The following is a 21,994-nucleotide window of genomic DNA, read 5'->3' as shown; positions in this document are numbered from 1 at the left end:
TGTAAAGGGGCAGGGCCACGGGGTGACGAGCAGTGAAGGGGAGTGCACAGCACTCCCCGTCAGAGCACATGTGTGTTTGGCTGGCCAAACACACATGCGCAGTGTGCTCCCAGCCAATCCTGACGCTGCTCTGAGCAGCGTCAGGATTGGCCGCAGGGCAGGCTGGGAGCCTGTGGCTGCAGCCTACAGCGGAGGAGATGGAGGAGCGGAGCGGTGCAGCAGCGTGCAGGTAAATGTTTACCTTCTGCGCCCTGCAAGCCGCGACTACACAATACATTTTGTGCTTTGAATTCCAGCTGCCTTGTGCTACAAGGGCAGTCTATAATTGGAAATTTGAAATTCTGAATCAGAATCAGGACCTGCGTAATTCTTGTTGGCAAATGACATCAGGGACTGCAAATAATTTAATCATAACCATCAGGTGGATTTGCTGAACGGGCAGTCCCATGAGCACGTAGTGGTAGCAGGCATTGCAAATGTGCTGGAAACCCACCAAGTTATATTTCTTTGGGTACTCACTGACATTTGCGTGAGAGGTGATACTATAAATTTGGGGAAGTGAATCCACAGAGGTTGTACGGAAATGTATTTCTTCACATAGAAACCTGTTTTTAAATTAGATAAAGTAAGTGCCGACATCCAACCGCACATTTACCCTAACCGTGCATTGCTTTATATATAAATTGTACAATCACAAATGTGAAATAAGAAAAGATTATTTAACACAGTTGAAAACAAAAAGCAGTGCACTTTCTAGAAAAAAATAGAATGCAAAATATGTGGTACACATCAAATTAACCTATAAACTATATCTTTGCTATAACAAAGCTCACATTTGTCTGCTGTGCAGGGTAAAGGCTGCCAGATGTATGCCTGAGAAATTACAAATATCCTAGGGCATATTTATGAGTGGTTGGCCCCATGCTTGCACCACACAATGTGGTACATGCGTGGCGCAAACCACTGTCATATTTTCGAATCCACACAAGCCACTTTGCTTGAATTTGAATTGCTTCAAAAATATGGAGTAAGGCAACACAGTGCAAATCACTTTGTTGCCTTACTCTGCCCTAGGGATGTGTTCCATGGGCGTTGCGTGGGCTTTCCCACGCAACTCCCATAGTTTTTGACGAATTCCCAGATTGACCAAACCTGGTGAACCTGGGAATGCGCCAAATTCTTACACTTCCCAAGGTGAGGTGTAGCACGGAGAAATATTTTTATTTCTCCTCATGGTTTCCTCTTTCTATGTGTGCTGCACGCTACAGCACACATAGAAAGAGGAAAACGTCTTTGAGGATTGTTTTTGTGCAGGAAGGTGCTCCTTCCTGCACAAAACAATCCTGCTTGCAGCACAGGCACCCTTGCAGAATGGTGCAAGGGTGCCTACATTGGCGCTAGGTAGACGAAAGGGCGCCAGCACAGGAGCAAAAGACAGGAATGCACCATATTGGATAAATACCACATATTCCTGCCCTTTCCCTGTGACGCAGGGTAGTACAACAAGGTGACGTGCTGCGCTTCCCTGCACAACAAAGCCCATAAATCTTGGCCCTAGTTTTCCCTGTATAGCTGCGGCTCCATGATCCCAAAACGTGTGCAAATCTTCAAAAATCATAGCTGCGTCCTATGCAATTATAGTCTTTCAAGGATTCTTGTGAGTTGACCCTACAATATTTTGATTATGAACCCAGCAGTCTCATTTTAGGAGTATAGTGACAATGGGCAATAGCATTCTTTCGAAGATGTGACTAATGATATGTCTTTCCTTTTCAGAGACACTTATCCCCTGAAGAGTTCAAGGACGTCTTTGGAATGACCATCGAAGAATTTGATCGCTTGGCACTGTGGAAAAGAAATGATCTAAAGAAAAAGGCCCTACTTTTCTAACCTCACACAGTACTTGTCCACCGGAAGAGCAAAGCTTAGTGTTTGCTAGAACTATCATTCTGTACCTGCAGCTGAACCATTGTCCAGCTTTCTTGCTTCCGCCACGTGGAGGAAAAGAAAATTATATAGGAAATGCACAGGCTGCTAATCGTGCATGAGCAGCTGGCGCTTTCTGTACCTCCTGGTCATAGTCACTGTACAATGGAGTTCAATTGTTGCTTTCAGCTGAGGCTCAACACAGGTATTAGGGAACCACTTCAGTACAGCGTGACAGAAGGAATCCAAGATGGCTGCCAGCATAATGGAATGTTAAAAGCCAATATTTAAAGTTTGCTAAGGGACACTTACGACAACGTATTCCTGAATGGAGAGTCAATAGATGTGTATGGTAAAGGCCAAAGAGAAGCATGTTAGCCACAAATTATTGCAGTTGTTTATGTGTGGTCCATTATTGGAATGAAAGCATAACTCAAAGCACTTTAGTCTAGTCATTGTGCTTCGATTCCAGTTATAATGTTACTTTTTACACCCATCAAATTGTTACTTAGTAGACTGGATCACACTGCAAAGGTTTTACTTCATGTAAAATGTAATGTAACGCTGTCCTCTTTTGAATTATGATATTTTGAAAAGAAGTGAAAACTTTTAAACCATGTGCTTACAAGTTTTCTTTCCATGCTCGATGCTGTTCTCTTTTGAATTATTGCCTTTTAAAAACAATTGAAAACTTTAAAACCATGTGCTTAAAAGTTTTCTTTCCATGCTCCATTTTTGGGCATGTAAACTAAAGCCTTTAAAGTGGTGGTTGGTGTTTGCCGTAAAAACGCTGGTGGTTCTTATTTTTTAATTTTTTTTCCCGGCTAGCTTTGTATAACAAACTCTAAAATAATATATCTTCCCCTCTCACAGGCTTCTTAACATTACTTACCTTACATTTATAATTGTCTCTGTAGACCAGCAGTTTGCAAGCAGAGAAGCCCCTTCTTAACAAACATATTAGAGAAAATGGCCATTTCCTCGTTGGTGGATGACCCACCAGACCAACAGAGACTCTAGCTTCCATAACCCTGGAGAAGGACCACCAGCCATAATTGGCTATCCAGGTCTGCCTGGTGAGGATCACTATGGTTTCAGTGCTTTCTCCAGTTGAGCAGATGCAATTTAAGGAAAAGGACTTTGCAGAGCATTTCATTTACTTGGCATTTTTCACTGAATGAAACCCCTACGTGGCCCTGACAAGTAGGGAATTTTCTGCCTCCGAGTCAGTGCTATTGTTTGTTTTTCTTATACGGACAGCCGTACCTTGCTTGGCGTTGTCCTAAATGGGGTAGAGTAACTGCCTCTGTGACCTGGTATCTTGGGTCTAAGGTTTGTGATGCAAAGGCATCTGAGTTTTCGCTTTTTAAATTTTGGGTGCTTCCCCACCTCTGAATGGGGATGAAAAACTGCATGTTTGGTAGGGCCAATCTTCTGCTCTGGCAAGCTTTAAATGAGGCCATATTATTTGTATTTTTTATACTGCACAATTCACCCAGAAGGGTATCCTTGCGCTAAATAGGCAAAGCCAATTTTCTGCAGAGTTCAAGACTTGAGGAGGCTCTGAAGTGCAAGTCATTCTTGGCTTTAGGGGTTACGTAGAAAGCACAATCACTTGATTTGGTTCTTTGTATGTAGAGGGAGGTGGGTGCGAGTAGAAGCCTGTGCAGTTCTTGAGGTGCATGGGCTAATGTTGTGTAAGGTTTTGTATGTGTGTGTGTGTGAGGAGTTTGAAGAGTGCTCGTTTGTGAATTGGGAGCCAGTGGGGTTCTTGAAGATGCATTTGTGATGTGAGTGTGCGATGCGAAGTTGATGGTGAGCCTAGCTGCAGAGTTTTGTATGATCTGGAGGATTCAAGTGATTCCAGCAAAGAATGCATTGCCGTAGACCAGCTTGAGTGACGGCTCTGCCAGTGTTGGAGAAGAGCCATTTGAAGATCTCCTTGAGGATCTTGAGTGTGCAGAAGCTGGAGACTGCACAGGAGAGGGGAATAATACTATATAAGACAAGCTCATTGATAGTGTTATGACATCATTCTTTCGAGAGCCCATCTACACTCATACCAGTTACATAAAATTAATACAGAATCCCAAATCAAAGGCAAGGTTAAGTTACTGGGGAAATAAGCCAGAATGTAAGTTTCTTCCTGAATGTGAGATAGTCAGGCAGAAGTCTTAGAAGAGGCAATTCCAAAATATACAAGCAAGATCCAAGAGCAGCTTCCAATGCTGTCTCTGAAATCCAGGAAATTTAAAATTAGAGTCTTTGAACCACAAGTTTCTTCTGGTCAATACAGTGGAATTATGTCTATTGTGCAAAGAGATTGTGCGTCCCAATAAGATATGTTAACAATGCAAAGCATTTTCTCTTTTGTCCAGGAGATGATAGGCAGGCAATGGAGACAATGCAATAGATGAATAGCTTGGCCAAACTTGTGAGCTCTAGTGGCAATGAGAGCAGTGGTATTTTGAAGCGCTTGCAGACATCTAAAGGACCCCTTGGTAGGTCCTAGGTACTAAATATTCACATATTATAACTGAAATACAAATATTACTAAAAAAAAAAAAAAAAGAGAGTGGTTAAATATGCCAAAAATCAATCTGCAACTAGGACTAACACAGCAGATGCTGTGTCCTATGCTATAAGTCAAAAAAAGATTCTCCATAAGACTGTCAAATGAATGAAAACATGAATAAGAATCCACACACCTTGAAATCAGGTGAGAGAGTGGGATCAATGTGCAGATCAAATGTGTTTGGAAGGTTGCACTACTTCTTGAGGCAGAAAATCGCATTGGTGTCCACTATAATCTTATTTCAGTTTTAATGTTCTTTAATTTGTATAAGAGCTTAACGGTCGATTTCTGGATTGATAACATAACAGAAGTTGTTAATGGCAGAACTCTGTTTTCGCACAAATGGAGAAGGGCCTGGGAATCGTCCGAAAAGATGGGCAGGACCGACCGCTGGCTGAGGCTACTCTTTCAAGAATGAGCAATATCTGTTGAATACACTTTCTCCTAGCCTAATCTCCCAGACATTCCATCAAAAGAGCATGGTTGATGGTATTTAACTCTGTCCACGTGTCCAATAAGGCCATGGCACCAATACAACTGACATAAAAGGATTGTATAAGGTTGTCAGAAATGGCCATGATGACATATTCTATAGCCTGCCAGGGGCTAAAACTGACCTGGTACTCATTCAAACATTCACTGGTCTTAAAGCAATTGTGTAGCTTGATAGCTAAGATCAGGGACAAGAGCAATTGGATGATGGTTGCATGTAACCATGGGATTGGGATACATATTTCAAAAAGATGGTTGACAATGGAATGTTTAGTGGCCTAGGATACCAAAGCAAATATAACAGAATTCTTACGCATGGGTGGAAATATCTGAATAATTTTTAGGTAAACTTCATGAAGAATCTAAATATGGCATACCAGAATACAGAGGTGTTCTCAATTACAAGTTAATCTACAGAAAATGAATACTGAGAGATGAGATGCGTGGACAAGGAAGGGACAAAGGCAGACAAAGAGGGCCAGATAAAGGCAGAGCCTTTCCTACTGCTCAGAGCTGTGGATCAAAAATGTGTCTTCCAGAGATTCACAGAGCTTGAGAAGCAATCATTAGTAATGGAGGCAGCTATAGAAAAGAGAAACTCTGTAATAATGAAATAAATTGTGTGTGTTAAGGGGGGTTTAGAATTCAATTATGAATAACAGTTAAATCTTCAAAATTATGATTTTTAATTTTAAAGTCCATGTTTGTAGCTTTCAAGAGCAGAGAGTGAGTATTAAGAGTGTAATTTCCTTTCTACAGACCTGTTTTGATGTGTAAAAGTGAGAAGTACTGGAGAAAACATGGAACACGTTTGAGGCACTCATGGTAATTTTATTGGTAATGGTAGCCTGTTTTCTATGCTAGTAAAATGCCACGAATGGCAGAACACTAGGTGGTTTGTGGTCTGTCAATATTATGCATGCAGACATTTCCTCCAGATGGAAATTCTCCATGATTTAAGTTTGACCTGTGTCTACCATAATTATTCCGCAGTACACCTATGATTTTTGCATGCAATCTGTCTTCTACAAAAGCAACGTAGGATCTAGCAAAAACTCAAAAATATAGAAAATTGGAGTTAAAGGAATTCCTTATGGAGTAATCACACCTTAACTCGCCTGCTGAAAGGTTGAGTTATGCAGTATGTGGAATCATAGCCTTCATCTATTGACAGATATCGATTGCATAATGCCTAAATAGTTGCCAGCTTACCTTCTTAAAACTCTTTGGATGCTTCTGATTCAGACATTACATACAGCCCAGAAAATGGAGCAGAGAAAACAAACTCCATTTGTAGGGCTAAAACCTACCATCAAACCTTTCTGATGAAAATAAACTGTTCTAACTCGTGTACAAGTGGAGCCTCACAGACTCACAAGGGCAAATATTCCAATTGGCTCAATTAATAGACATGAAACGATGTTAGGACTGTATGGGTACGATGTTAGGACTGTATTTTTGGTGTAGAGTGCTTAGTTATTTCATTCAAATTTATAGAATTCGACCACTACGTCAAGCTTCTAAGGCCAAAAAATGTACTTTCATCTTATACTCTTATATTCCAAAAATATTCAATATGTTTTACTATCAAGGCAAATATATTTACAAGAAATCATCTTTTAAGAAGAGATAACAGTTTCCCAGTACATGTAGTTGAACATTAATTTACAGTTCCTGGGCACATGTAGTTCACTTTACTAGGAACTTATTGTAAATGAAAAATACCAATCGGGGATAAGCCAATACTACCATGTTTAGAGCAGAGGGCACAAGCACTTTAGCACTAGTTAGCAGTGGTAAAGAGTACAGTCCTCTTTACAAACTTTTCTACCAACCTAATTTTAGTTTATCTGGAATTTGTTCCATCAGACTGATGGTTTGAAGTAATTGAGTGTCTGTGACTTCTAGTTTGGAAAAGCTGTATCAAGGCCTATTTAGTGACATCCATAAAGAGAATAGCAGAATAATTGGTATATATTGAGGAATCAATACAAGACGTTTTGGTCCTGTTTGTGAAAAGCCTATCAAGGACAGTCCTGAGTCTCCTAATCAATACCAGTAGTTGAGAATCACCACCAATTAGTATCTTTCAAACTTTGAAATTGCAGACCCTTTCAACCCTGTCTATCGTTGATTGAACAGAGCATGTTGTGTTATTAAACAGAAATTAATGTTATAAAAATAAGTTCAGAATGCTCGTGTTCTCAACACTGGCCTTCCACACTAACGTTTTGGTGTAATTTTACGTACCGGTCAATGACTGGTCACTCAAGCACTATGTTAGAAGCTATGTTGTCAATAGCTTCACATATATACACTGTAAATAAGATAAGAGATTTCAGCCTGAGAACGAATGAAACATCATTTCCTCACTGTGCCCAGTAAGTAACAAGACTGGTATTATTAACCATTGATTCAGCCATTAGTGCCTACTGGGACTCCTAAATTTACTCCTAGACACATTACAATGGTTGCAAAATTCTGAAATCCATGATCACTGTTACCTTCCTATACGGAAGATTGCCTGGTTCCAAGTACAAAGCACATTATGCTCTGTTTATGTGTAGCAGACCTTGATCCACAGGTTCAAAAGGTCGCTTGGTGAGAGTCTGCTTTATTTGTACAAGTGTGAATTTCCTCTTGCACATTAGAGGAAAAACAAGATGGCCACCTTTCATTTAGGTGTGACCTCAAACACACCTTTGTCCTTCTAAGTAACTGAATAATCATCACTAAACTCCATGCATCTTCCGTTTCTTTAATTGCCACATAGGCCACCTTGGTGGTAAATGCTGAACTTAATAAAACGCCAATAACAGGGTATGTAATAAGAAGACCAGGCCATGGCATTAAACACAAGGAAGCATTTTCCAAAATGAGAGTATCCTTGGGTTCTTCTCTCCTTCCAATATTTTCTGTTAGTGCTTTGAGGCACAGGGTGGGACTGGGCTAATAAGAGATCGAAAAGCATAGGTTTTGTGCCAGGTGAAAGGAAAATCCATAGCATGGGATTTCTAGTTTGTCCTAGAAATGATTGTAAAAGATAGAAGGTAACTCCCGATAAATTAACTAGTGTCTGTAGGAAACATATTGGGTGTAGAATCTTGTATTGAAATGATTAAAGAAATGATCAGGTTTTACTGTCTCTCTGAGAGAAAAAAACTCCAGCAAATGTGACTTGTTAGTACCATACTTAAGGTCAATTAAAAGTGATTTGAGGGTGGTTCCATGGTCCTTGCACCTGATTCTCAGACTGGGGCTCTTGTCAGATTCGTGTCACCATCTGAAAGGCTATCAGAGCAAGACCTACCATAACTCTGTGTCAGTTACTGCACAGGTGTTTCAAAGAAAAGCTACTCAAATAACAGAAATCTACTGCATGAAGCCATGACCCCATACAACATGTTCACCAGGTACACCACTATGAAAAAGGCAAGCATTCGTTTATACTAAAGTGCACCAGGTAAATTATGGAATTCACATAATTCAGGAGGGCAAATGAACAGTTTGCCTCCCCATTTAAAAACACGGCAGACAGCTTATTCTTGGTGCTGCTTAGCAAATAAATATGGAAAGCGAAGATCCTTGGCATCTTTGCTATATGTTTAGAAAACTCTAAATAAACGTCCGGCTGAAAGTGCAAACTGTTTACTAATGCAACCAAAACAACTTGATAGGGTAAATATTGAAGCTCCTTTTCTCCGTTACCCAGATGAGCATAACGTCTAAGAGAAAGATGTGGGCTATGTCTTTAGCAACATTCCCAGCAGCCTATTAAACGGGTTTTATAACATGAATGAAATAGCAGACCACTGGGCGAAGGTCTCTGGAGTGTGAAATACAAAATGCAAACAATCAAAATAAAGAGGGACGATTCAGGTTACTATATAGAGTTAACTGCTAGGTTATGGGAAAAATAAGACAGTCTCGATGTGAGCTGCCACTGAGCACCGCATTACCCATTTAGAAGGACTTGCAATGGCAAACAATTAAATTGTTTCCTATCAGAAATCGTGTCTCACATTTGGTTGTTTGAACTGAGCAGTAATGCAATCCCCTGCGAAATCTGGGTGAGCTGTTATGTTTAACAAAACATCCAGAGGGGGTGTGGTCAAGGGTGTCAAGATGGCGGTCGCACTCTGAGAGTGCTCTGGACCCCTCCGTCATCCACCACCATCGCCTGCTCAGTGGATCCTTGACTGATCGAGTGCCTGCGAGGAGGCCGGGGCTGTGTGGAGGGAGGCCTGGCGTTGGATCACAGGCAGAGGCGGGATCGAGTGGCCTCCCCCACCATCTGCTTAACTTAGGATGCTGCTGGCCTTGGCTTGAGCCGACCGGAGCAGAGGAGAGCGACATCGAAAGGTCATGAGTGATGGCCGACTACTGAGCAAGTAGAGTGCTGCATGGAGGGCTGGCGACCCCTTTCCGTCCCTCTCCCCTTGTTTGTGGGGCCCCTCTGCAGCTGTCGTGAGCTGGGGCTGGTGCATTGGCACTGGGCCACTTGTGGCCGGGGGCATGGCCTGCACGCTCGTCACTGGGCTAGAGCTGCATAGTTTCAGCTGAGACGCACAAAAGGACCCCCAGTAGAACCTCCCCTAGAGTTGGAGCCCTGCAGATGGAGGTGGGCCGTGGCCCCGGTGAGTGTGGTGACCTGGCATTTGGGGCGGGGTCATCAGCCTATAACTACCTCCTGATCTAGTGCTGGACTTGCCTGGTATGGTCAGTGGGAGCAGTAGGCACTGGAGCTTACTGAACCCCAAGCATCAAGCAAACCTCTTCCAGAGACATGCTACTGGAAGTTTGGGGAGGCTGGGGTCCTTGGAGTGGGCCTATTACTTCTCACCCCCTTTGCTCTGAGGACCCCACTGGGGCACAGGATGGCTCGACCTCCAAATGGGTGGCTCACCTGTGGCTTGACTACATAAGCAGAGAATGGCTACAGGCCCGCGTGAGGCTCAATGGTCACTTCTGATCATGCCAGAAGCACCTTTTCCTGGCTCTAACCAGTCTGCCACTGACTCCTTGGGTCGCTGCCCAGCCCGGGCACATCACAACGTAATCCATCGCTTAGCCTTCAACCACCGCCTGGGTCGCTCCCATCTAGCCCTGGAACCAGACTTGGGCTCGGCTGCTTGTGCTACCGCGCTCTGGTGGTAAGCGGGCCGAGCGCTTGGGGGCACGACCATCTTGGACTCCACCACCATGGGTAAATAAAGCTACAAAGCCACCGACATCCCAGTCCCGCATAGATCAATTCACTACCCCTGGGGAAGTTCAGGGTGGGCAGTCTCGGTACGGACCTAGCACCTGAAAGGGACCTTAACACAATCCTGCAGGCTATACGGTCTTCCTAGGCAGGGGTGAAGGCGAAAATTAGGGAGGTGCATGAGGATGTGCCGGTCTTCTGCCAAGACTTGTGGAACTCTGTGGGCCAAATCACGGAGGCTGAGGGTTGCCTTTCTACCATACAGGATGAAGTTACTGAACTGAAAACTAGGGTGGCATGACTCCATAGCCGGGCAGAAGATGCTGAAAATTGCTCTTGCTGCAACAATTTACGTTTTGTCGGCTTTCCTGAAGCAGTTGAGAGCCCTTAGCCCATAGAGTTCCTTTAGTGGATAAAATCCTCGCTGCCCCAAGACAAGCTGTCACCCTGGTTTGAGATAGAACATGCTCACCGAGCACTTACCCCCAAACCTCTGCCCTTGGCCAGCGATGGCCCATGATTGCTTGGTTTATCAATGTTAAGTACAGAGATGGTATCCTGCGGGAAGTCAGAACGCAGTCGGATCTCCACTGACAGAACTCTAAGATACTGATTTTTCCAGACTATACCAGTGAGGTCCAGGTCAAACGCCGATCCTACGAAGCAGTCAAGCAGGAACCACGGGCACTAAACCTCTCTTACATGCTCCTATTTCCGGCAAGACTTAAAGTGATCTTCCGAGGAAAGACTTACTATTTTGACTCCCCAGAATCGGGGTGGGAATGGCTCATGGAGGAGAGGTGGCTGGTTCATCTGTCTCCCCTTATGCCGGCGCTAGCTCAGAATGTCCCGGCCCAGGAACTGCAGTCCAGACCCCAGTGGCGCATCACAGGGTTCACGTCCCTATTTCCAAGTTTGAGAGACTTCGCAATACTCCCCCCTGCGGATGATGTCTCGCCTACTCGTAGAGTGGGTCACCCCGTGGAAGAGGCAAGTGACTGATCGACTGAGTCAGACTCTGTCACCTCTCTATTTGTGATCTGAGTGAACAAAGAGAGGGTCCAAATGGATCATCGACTTAAGAGGCAGCATTTCAGATATGTTTGAATGACGGTCCACACCACAGTGGCTTTATCCTACTTACTAAAGGGGTCCTCCACGTCCAATTATTGCAGGCTATGTTGGTTTTGCATTGGGGTAATTGTTTGAGGGCGACAGATGCTTCTTGGGGTGAATTATGGGGTGGGGGAGATGGAGAGGTAAGGGACTTGCATGCCAAATGACTTATTGTTTTGGTATGATATTTGTCTATGGGTTTTTCTTTCTTTAGGTCTCTACACTGATCTGACATTCTCTGCCAGTCTGGGGTTATCCATTTCCCTTGGCATTTGCAGTACAAAAGGATGCACATTGACCGGAGCGTCATGTTTCTCCCACCTGCTCAGTTACTTTCTATCCACTATGACACTCTATAGTGTGCTATCTTGGAACTTTGATCTTCTGAACAAGATTAAGCATTCCACAGTACTGCAATACACCCTCTGTTTCTTGCCCTCAGTGTTAATGCTTCAAGAGATGCATCTGTCGGGCAATAACTGTCCCTTTCTTCGATAGCAGGGCTATGATAGCGTACATCACGCGGGGTGTCAGGGGTGTTGATTCTTTTACACAGAACCTTCCCAACGGTGGTGACCCGGTCTTGATCTGATCCCCAGGATCACTACATTGCCCTGACGGGTGTGGTGGAGGGTCACCCACTTAACCTTATGTGCGTCTATGCCACTCCTGTCACACTGGACTCCTTCCTGACTACTCTCTTGGAAGTGGTAGCACAGTTGCCCTCCAGCCCTACCTTTATTGGGGGTGACTTTAATGCAGTCATGGAACTTGCTCTGAACTCCACTGGGCCCTCTTCCAATGTCTGCTGCAGTGGGGCTAAGACGCTTCTCAAGTGGACCAAGACTCTGGGCTTGTGTGACACAAGGAGAACTTGGCACCCTAGACAGAGATAGTATACTCACACCTCTGCAGCACACCACACCCATGCACTCACTGACTTATTTTCTATGCCCGCTTCTGACGTCCCCTGCGTATCGCAAGTAGAGATGCTCCCTCGAGGGATTTCAGACCACGTCCCCCTACCACACTCCGTTTGGGAGACTCTAATGCAGTACACTGCCACATGTGGTGGCTTAATGCATGGCATCTCCAAGATAGGCACCTGGTCCGTGACCTGAAGAACAAAATCCAGCAGTATTTATGAACTCAATGTAGGTACGGTACAGTCAGCTGGTGTTCTTTGGGCCGCCGGTAAGGCCACAGTCAGAGGGCACGCCAAGGCACTCATTAGACGCAAAGTAACATTACAGGACAATGCATGGCACAATTCGAAACCAGAGCACTGGAGCTAGAGATGCACTCTCCCGAGCCCCCACAGGCAACTCACAACAGACACTTGGCATTGATCCGCAAAGAGATTAAACATCTCTCTCTATCGACAGCGAAGCAGATTTTGCGAATGTCGACAGCAAGAGTTTATGAATGAGTGGTACAAAAATGGCAAGTTGTTGCACTGGTTGGCGAACCGGCCCTTAGCCAGTAGGGTTATCCCCAAAATAGCTGACAAGGGTGGTCAGGTTCACCACAAGTCCCCAGACTTTTGCCGACTACTACTCATCACTTTATGCCGGGGTACCTAGACCAACTGCTGAAATAATGACACCTCTTCTAGACGAGGTCTCCCTCACTCGCCTATCTGAATCAGACTGTAGGGATTTGGAGATTTCTATGACAGCGAAAGAGGTTGGTGAAGCAATTGCGGGTATGGCGCACAGCAAGACACCGGGCCCCATTCATTACACCATGGCATTTATTACTAAGTACAGGAATATTCTTATCCCACACTTATTGAATCTGTATAAGGAAGTGGTGGCTGAGGTCTCTTTCCCCGCAGACCTCGAACAAGCCATCTTTGTTGTAATACCTAAATCCACGGCCCCATTGTAGTCATGTATGGACTACCTCCCGACTTACCTTATTAATGGGGTGGTTACAATATTCACAACCATTATAACCACGCGCTTGAAGCGGATTCTTCAGTCCCTCATTCACTCAGACCAATGCAGCTTCATGCAGGTCAGAAGCACACGTCACTGTCTGCGGTGACTTCACGTAGCACTAGCACACCATCATGCCCTGCCTCCTCCACTGGCGCTCTTGCTTGTGGATTTTGCAATACCATTTGATACAGTGGATTGGGGGTATCTGATGAAGGTTCTTGAGAAGGCGGGTTTTGGGCCGCGATTCCACCGCCTGATATGAATTCTTTATACCACCCCGACGGTGTGGTCTTTGACAAATTCCCTATCCTACTGGGGACCCGCCAAGGCTGTCCCCTCTCTCCTCTCTCTCTTGCTCTTGTTATTGAGCCCCTGGCACGACTTATAAGAGGCGACTCATGGGAATGGGATGTAGGCCATGAGGATCGCATTGCGTTATACGTGGACGATGTCCTCTTTTATTTAGTGAATCCGGGTATTAGTCGCCCCCATTGCATGCAGATATTACAACTCTTGGCCAAGGCTTCGGGCCTGACAGTCAATCCAGTCAAGTCGGTGGTGGTCCAATTGGACCCCTCCCGCGAATGTGTGGACTGGCAGACAAATATACCTATCCGCTGTCTCAGCTTTTGATATCTGGGAATTAAAGTAGCATTGATCCCAGAGTTGTCTTAGTCCCTCAACATCACCCACCTCATGTGTAAAGTTAGGGAAGACAGCTAAATGGCAAAAGCTTCAGCTAAATGTTATGAGGAGAATATCACTGTACAAAATGATGGTCTTGCTGAGTCTCCTTTATATACAGCAGAACTTCCATCACCTGGTCTCTTGCCAGTGGTACCGGGACATAGACTCATTGGTGATTGCTTTCCTGTGACATAGCTCTAGGCCTTGACTGGCATTTCGTACCTGCCAGTGCACCCCCTATGAGGAGGGGACTTGGCATGTCAAACTTGCCAAACTAGATGTACTATCTGACTGCACAAGTACTGGTCATTCACGGTTGGTTCAAAGGCAGGTGGTTGGATTCAGCCTATAAGTTGGAACTCCTTACCTATGGTTTTTCCCAGGTCCTGACAATGCTTTATGGCGGCATAGTTTCCAATTCAATTCTGGACATGACCCGCATGGTGTTTTTAATATGGTAGAAGGCCCGCAGGCACATGGGGTGGTGGGCAAGGCTTACACAACACTCTCCCTTGTGACATGGTGCTTGGATTGAGGGAGGTTGCTTCCCTCGAGGTATTCGGTCGCTGGGATTCCATCAGCATTACACTTCTAGGAGATGTATGGAGGGACACTCATATGGCTTCTTTTCAAGATTTGCAGCAGACCTAATCCCTGTCCAAGACGCAGTTTCAGAATTATTTACAGCTGCAGCATGCGTAGCAGATACAGGTTCTTCCTGGCACTGTGATCCCAAAGTTTAGTCCAATGGAAGCGTAGGTTTGGATGGGGGCACTGGGTAAGGGAGAGGTGTCACAGATCTATTGAACTCTGGTTTAAAACACTCCTGACACACTGGTGACCCTCCAAAAGCGCTGGGAGAGCTGGCTTGGGCCTTTAGATGACTCAGACTGGAGAGATGCCCTAATGGCTCCTAGAATAATTATCATCTCTTCCAAACTTTGTTTGGTGCAAACTTATGATTTGCATGCCACATATCTTTCACCTGATAGGCTCCACAGGGCGGGTCTCCTGGCTGCTCCAACTTGTTTTCGTTGTTCATATGGCCCTGCTGACATTTTCCATTTGACATGGCCTTGCCCTGGGGTGGCAAAATACTGGGAACTGGTCTTGGCAGAACTAACTGACATACTGAATATCGTGATTGATCCCTCACCTATACGAATATTGTTGGGGGTCAGGAAGGGCGTTTAAGGAACCTTCCACTGATTGGGCGTTGTTGGGGACAGAGCTGATGGTGGCAAAGAGAGACATTGCTGCTCATTGGAAGGCCTCCCGGCCACCGACGATATCACAATGGAGACTTGGGGTGGACAGGTGCGAGCAGCAGGAGAAATCAGTGTATAAAGCCAGAGGTCACCCGGCGAAACATAAGAAAATATGGAGCAAATGGTATGGTGCGGTGGTACAGATTGAGTGTGACGGGGTCATTACTGATCTTATATGTGCATTACATTCTGAGCCTAGCCAGGGCTTATTATCAGATTTCAGTGTGGCTTGTTATTATGAGCTAACAAAAAATAATAAAAGTTTAAGATTAAGATCCAAATCAGAAAATCTAGAAAATAAGAAAAAAAATGTAAGTACCCTTATAGAAATGTTACTGAAGATCTTCCAATTTCAACCAACAAGTGCTCTAGTCAGATATATGAAGTGGCTTGGCTAGGTTAATGTTTCTACACTTTCACTTAGATGTTTATTTAGAGTAAAACTCAATTCAGAAGGATTGATACTGAATAGGGACGTTTTAAGACATGGGCAAAGTGGGAAATTGGCTAGGGCCCCAACCTTCCAGGGGGTCCTCTGGGAAAGTGAACTTTCTCTCCAGCTCACATCTGTGTAATTTTGTCTTAACCTTTATCATATAATTCTATATTGTTAGCAAACATAGGGCTTGCTTTAACAAAAAATAGGTAATTAAATTGAAATTTGTTCCAAAAAGGAGCTTTCAAAATATTTCTTACCGGGGCCCCCAAAAACCTTAAGATGACACTGATGCTGAAGACCTTGTCTGAAATGGGTTCTAAGATCTCAGATACACTCAGCTGCAACACTAGGTACACTGCAGATATTTGGTATGAAAAGTTCTGAGTGCAATAAGAAGTCTTTCAATAGTTGACTCCTAATGTTGGGATTCTGTACCTGGCTCTTCATTGGTTAATGTCCTGCATGCTTCCATGAGCTTAATTTAAGTCAGTGGACCCAGTCAGATTTCGTGAGGCAGGTTTAAATCAGATTCCACTGATTCTCTGTCTTGGTTAGCATTTTTGTGAGGAACAATACTAGTTTCAGGGTCTTAACCTTCTTGGAAAAAGATGCCGGTGGTTCCCAACAGCTGGCACCTGCCACAAAGTATTGCCAGGATTAACCAATTTATTGAGAACTCTTCAACTAGTTAACAGACATCTACTGGTTCAGGGCATTTTCATATCAGCCACAGATGGCAGATCCCCCAGCTGGCCTGGCAGGCTTGCCCCAACAGGCCAATGTTACATTAACCCAGGAAAACTGTTCATGCCTTTTCAACAACTACTGAGCAAGTAATTAGAGACAGGGTTTGCTGTAACACTTGTACATCTCACAAGTTTTTCTTTGGCCACAGAAGGGCAGCCCTTTTCAGCCTCTCATTTTCCAGTCTTGGCCTGCTCTGCATGGGGAGGTAAAGGGGTCATGCTAGTTTGACATTGTTAGGCACCCTTAGACTAGGATCTGGCTTGTCAGAAGAGCGCTGGCTCCAACCTTGCCACCAGTGTGATGTATTTATTGTGGAGAAAGAGATGCTTTATGGCAGATCATGTCTCTCAAAGTCATCTTAAACCCAAATACAAAATAGCTGAAAGCTTTCTTGGAAAGAAAGAGCTGTCCCCAAATGTTAAACTAGCCCCTCTCCACAACAAATTCAGGCACCTTCCAGTTACTCATGGGTAGCGACCACCAACAGGGCAAAGATTCAAAAAGCCTGGGAATGAACTGTATAGGAGGTGAGAAAAAGAATGCATGCTTTCCTAACAGGCTGAGCTCAGCACAGGGAATGCCTTCAGCAAGTATCCTGTCTTCAGTTGGGTAAACTTTCAATATATTGGGTTGGATAGAACCCAAATAGTCAGTAAATGCCATTTTATATGAGATAATGAGATTCCATCCAGCTTTGAAAAGAACAACATTTTAAGATAAATGAACAGTGAATTCTGTTTTCAGATGTAGCTATTTTGAGGCGAAATTCATGCCCCTTTGAAAGATGATGTATGGAACTACCAATAGTCCCATTTATTAATTTAGAGCCAAATGGGACTTGCATGGTGAATGGTTCTTCAGACAGAGGATGGAAGTTAGGTGCACATAGGGACAGTGCACCATATTGGAAAGAATGTGCTGCCTCCAGGGCCACTGAGAACTCATGCTGCACTCTGGGTAGCGCCTTCAAATGAAAATATGGAGCGACTGCTTTAAAGCCGCTCCTTGTTTCACAGTGCAGGTGGCCTGCCACCTGCACGTTGACGAGAGTAGAGAGTTCCTCTTGCAGGCTGCCTTTAGGAGGCACACTAAAAGTGCACCACGTTTTTTGTGGTTCACTTTCAGTGCACCTCCTAAGGAGGGCATGTTTGCCTCTGCGACCACATCCATAATACTGTGCAGGAGACAAAGTGATTCCTTCATTCACAGGGGGCCACGCCCCCTGCAAATGAGGGAACACCCTCTCATGATAGCTCCGGTGCTACATGTGCACCAGGGCTATCAGTAGTACAGAAGGGAAAGCACAAGCGTCTGTGGCCCCTTCTGTGATACAAGTATGCCCCAGGGGCACTGAAAGCAGGTGCACACGCCTATTGCACCCTCATGGCACAATGTATAATACGCCCGCTGGTATTATTCTATTTCTTCAGAACAGCAGTGAATTAAATATTATCTTTTATTCTTATATTAGAGCCATAAATGAATTAGGATTTGAACAGAATTTCTATCTATTGGGAAAAGTAGAAATATATTCAACACATATAATGCATATACAATTTCCCACCACTCAAGACTACTGAGTTACGCGAGCCAAATCAAGGCCAAAACTTGTTTGTCTTATTCATAGATTTACAACTGTATATCAAGACCATGGATGCTTCATGCTTTATAACTAATTATGTACGTGGTTTCTAAATAATTGCATAACAGTAAAACCATTGCTAGCACCTCCAATATTTGTTGGCTTATAAGAAAGAGAGGTTCCACAAAACTTATAGTGCGCATAAGAACCTGTTTTTTTTTCAGCATGTGTGAAAGGTGTTGTAAGTCAGAGCATAAAATAAAGGCAGATTTATGAGAGAATAAATAATTTATTCAATTGATTTAAGAACACTGAAACGTGAATGGGGGAAACGGAGTGTTGTTTTTAAACTTGCAGGAGTGTTACAGTGCCAAAGTAAGGTGTTATATTGGATTTTTTAAGTTTAGAGTAGCGGGACCATTGTTGTAAACTTGTGGTTCCCTACTCTGTTCAGAGTCGGAAGGAGTGCCAGGTCTAGCCTAGATGAGCTTCCGCAGGGTGTGCCAGTGTAAACCTCTGACCTGGCAGTTCGTCCAATAAAGGACTGCCATGTCACAATGATGATCACCCTAATGATGGTCACTCTGTCCTATTCAGAGCTGGGGATGACCATTTCTCACATTCCTCAGTCCTGTTTCTGCACGAAATAAAATGCAGAATGGCCCCCACATGCATGAAGAAAACTCCCCCTGAAACCATTTGCTTTATGCTTTGAGAGTGCTGAGCAGGTGCTGTAAACATGGTGACCGCTTGTCAAATGCAGTGCTTTGAAGGGGAAGCAAGGATCTCTAAAAAGGCTGGACCGTCCTCTGCCAGGGTAATGGAGGCCATTGCCTCTGCCTCCCAACTGACCGCCCTTTCAGACAGGGAAAATACCTCTTTTTTCTCTCAATTTTCCCAACCTTCATCTCCTTCCACAGTGGCCTCTTGCACCACCTCTGGTTTTGTACTTCCTAAAGCCCAGTTCTATACCTTCTTCGCCTCTTTACATGCACAAAACAACCACTTTTCTTACCCACCAAATTGTCCATGTAGTCGGCATAGTATCCTCAAGGCTTATTGAACCTTGGATTTTTTTAGGTTCACATAACCTACATATATAGCCAGGGTGACCTTAAGACACTCCCTCGTTATAAGATAGGTGGCATTAGCCTGTCCGCTCTCGTTAGCAAAGTCCATTCATCTAAGAGTTTGGATTCACTTGCTTGTGTGATCTACTGCCATTGCGAGCAGTCTCAGCAGTCTCAGCAGCTACACCATAACTAGCAACAACCCAGGTAACACACTTTCTTGTGAGCAAGTACTAACCGAAGGGCTGCAACTGATTGCTGTATTTAAAAGTAAAATACAACACCTCATTACTTCTCCCGCATCCACTTCATATGTTGACACCTGGATAGATGATTGTGCGCACAGATTAGAAACCCTGTAAAAAGACCTGCAGAAATTATTGACATGAAATTGTTGTGTTTTCTTACTGCCTTGACTTCAAAAAGCAACGGAGTGTTACATAATCATAGGGGCTGCCTTTGTGTAGGATGCTACAATCCGTACTATTTTTGCAAAAATCATGCAGCTAATATTGTCATATTATTCAAATATGGTCGCTAGTCAATTTATTTTCAAGTCCTGGCTTTTCTGTAATGATAAAAGGTGTTACAAAAATAAAATTTCAACTATGAGGTGAGGTTTTTCTGTTTTTTATATTTTGATGTCTGCTGCATTCGACACACCAACAGGTTTACATTGTTAAGACATATTACATGATTGCCTGTAAACCCAAGGTAAGATAAGCTTATTTTATGATCCTAAGTTTGAAAAATGTGGTGGACATTTTTAATAAAATATTATTTTAGAATAAATTGTCACATTTAGAGCTATAGAGATATTTTTACTTGAAATGTTCAGAAATAGTAAACATATCCTGCTATGTAAATGCATCTCTGAATTAAGAGGCCCGTATAACAAAGCACTGTTGTACCAGTGACTTCTTTTCTGCCTTGTCCCCCTAGATGTATCACACTTTATAGACTATTTTTTGCTGGTATTTGTATATTGCCATTCAGTGTTCCTAGGTTTTTGCCTTGAGTGGCACCTCAGAGCAGCAATGCAAGATTACCACTTTTTGAATACATTGCACATTTTTATATCCCACAAATTATTCTCATGCTCCAGTTAGATTAGTAAATAAGCCACTTTTACTATTTTGGGGAAAGAAACGATTTTGGATTTTTAATGGTTAATGTATGAAGGTGAGACATGCTAGGTATTAAACAAAGGTATGTCCACTAGTTAAACTACAGAAAAATATGCCCATACAGTAAACAACTACAACATGTTGTTTTCATTGTATGAAGTTATATTTTGTTGTGATTAAAATGTTTTGTTCTTACAGTCTCATCTTGGAAAATGATATAATCTGCCCTAAAATCTTTTTTATTATTTCTAAACAATCTAGCTCAGTGGTGTAAGGAGATTTCTGTTACCTTCGCTGAACAAAGTAACATTTTGCTGCCTGAAAGCCTGGTAGAAATAAACCACTTTTTGGCCTTACTTCTGTGTGTGAAAATGGTCTTTGCCAGGAAAGAATAGGCAGAAGAATGGAGCAGGGAAATCACCGAAGACCAGTCTGGGATGTGCCATCTGTGATTGAACAGGAGGAGATTGTATCACAAAGGGCACTGCTAGAGTTCTAGCTTTTGACATGAAGATGGCAGCGTGAAAGAAGCTTTTCATCAGCGGAGACTTCGGAGGCATTCATATGTATTCCTTTAAGGAGAGAAAGCTGTTTCCAGACAGGGAAAAGAGGATGGGTCTCATTTCCATAGGGGTGAACCTGGGGCGAGACTAGGAGCTCTGGAAAGGTAGGCCTGACTTCTGTCATTTTGAACAAATGTTTCTAGGACAGTAGCAGTCAAACAAGACATGAAGCAATGTAAAGGTGGGATAGCTTGGGGGCGGTGGTGAGAAAGTTGGGTTTAATAGGTCTTGAACCTTCATCATAATAGTGCCTCACCATTAGCATGTGAGAACATTCCTTAATCTGGAAAAAATATCAGAAGACATGGGACCCCCCATGGTGCATCTTCCTTGAATAAGATTTTCAAAACTTAACTTAGTTAATGTACGTTCCTTTCAAAAACGTGTTACTGAGAAGCCTATCTCACTCATAAGTTAACATGGGGGCTGCCTTTAAATGTCCTTAAAGTGCAGTTCCCACTCGAGAGCGGATAGAAATGTGGAGTTTGGGGTCTCTGAACTCACAATTTAAAAATACATCTTTTAGTGAAGGTAGATTTTAGATTGTTAGGCCCATATTTATACTTTTTTAGTGCCGCGTTTGTGCCATATTTCGACACAAAAGCTGCGCAAACGTACAAAATACAATTGTATTTTGTAAGTTTGCGCCGCTTTTGCGTCAAAAAATGACGCAAATGCATCGCTAAAAAAGTATAAATATGGGCCTTAGTTTGAAAATGCCACTTATAGAAAGTAGGCATTTTCTTGCTTAACCCATTCTGAGACTGCCTGTTTGTGCATTCCTTGCCTGGATCAGACAGACAGTTGGGCTGTTTGTAAATCTCCTCTAGACAGAGACACAAAGGGAGCTGGGGTATAGCCTGCATATCCTGATGAGCAATCTGGGGTGCAGTGGAGGGAGGAGTGGTCACTTACACCTGAAACGACTGTGCCTGCCCTCACACAAAGCAGTCTCCAACCCCCTGGTGTGTGTCTGGGGCCTGGTCTTGGCATGGCAGGATCCTATAAAGAAGAGATACTTTTCTTTGAAGTTGGGCAACTTCAAAGGCAGAAAGGGGTATAAGTATTAGACCCCAAACCCCAGACTTTAGATCACTGACAGGATTCAAGAGGAACCTCTGCCAGGAGAAGGGCTGAAGGAGAAGTGCTGCCCCTGCCTGTGACTGTGCTTTGTTAGGCTATCCTGTAGTTGCTGCTTGTGCCTGACTTCGGACGACCCCGGAATGACTCAACTGCTAGATTCTGCTACGCCG

General features: G+C 43.7%; 1 protein-coding gene across 1 annotated transcript in view; it reads left to right on the top strand.

Moving 5' to 3' along the window:
- The window catches only part of ABLIM2 (actin binding LIM protein family member 2), a 714,445-nt gene extending 694,782 nt beyond the window's left edge, over positions 1-19,663 (top strand). The window contains exon 21 of the mRNA XM_069203370.1: positions 1,777-19,663. Within this exon, the coding sequence (XP_069059471.1) occupies positions 1,777-1,890 (114 nt within the window). The 3' untranslated portion in view covers positions 1,891-19,663. The remainder of the gene's footprint in view (positions 1-1,776) is intronic.
- The last annotated feature ends 2,331 nt before the right edge of the window (positions 19,664-21,994 follow it).

Source organism: Pleurodeles waltl, chromosome 1_2 (assembly GCF_031143425.1).
Source record: "Pleurodeles waltl isolate 20211129_DDA chromosome 1_2, aPleWal1.hap1.20221129, whole genome shotgun sequence".
Classification (NCBI taxonomy): domain Eukaryota; kingdom Metazoa; phylum Chordata; class Amphibia; order Caudata; family Salamandridae; genus Pleurodeles; species Pleurodeles waltl.
Note: the sequence above shows the minus strand (reverse complement) of the source record. Positions and strands in the feature narration are given on the sequence as shown.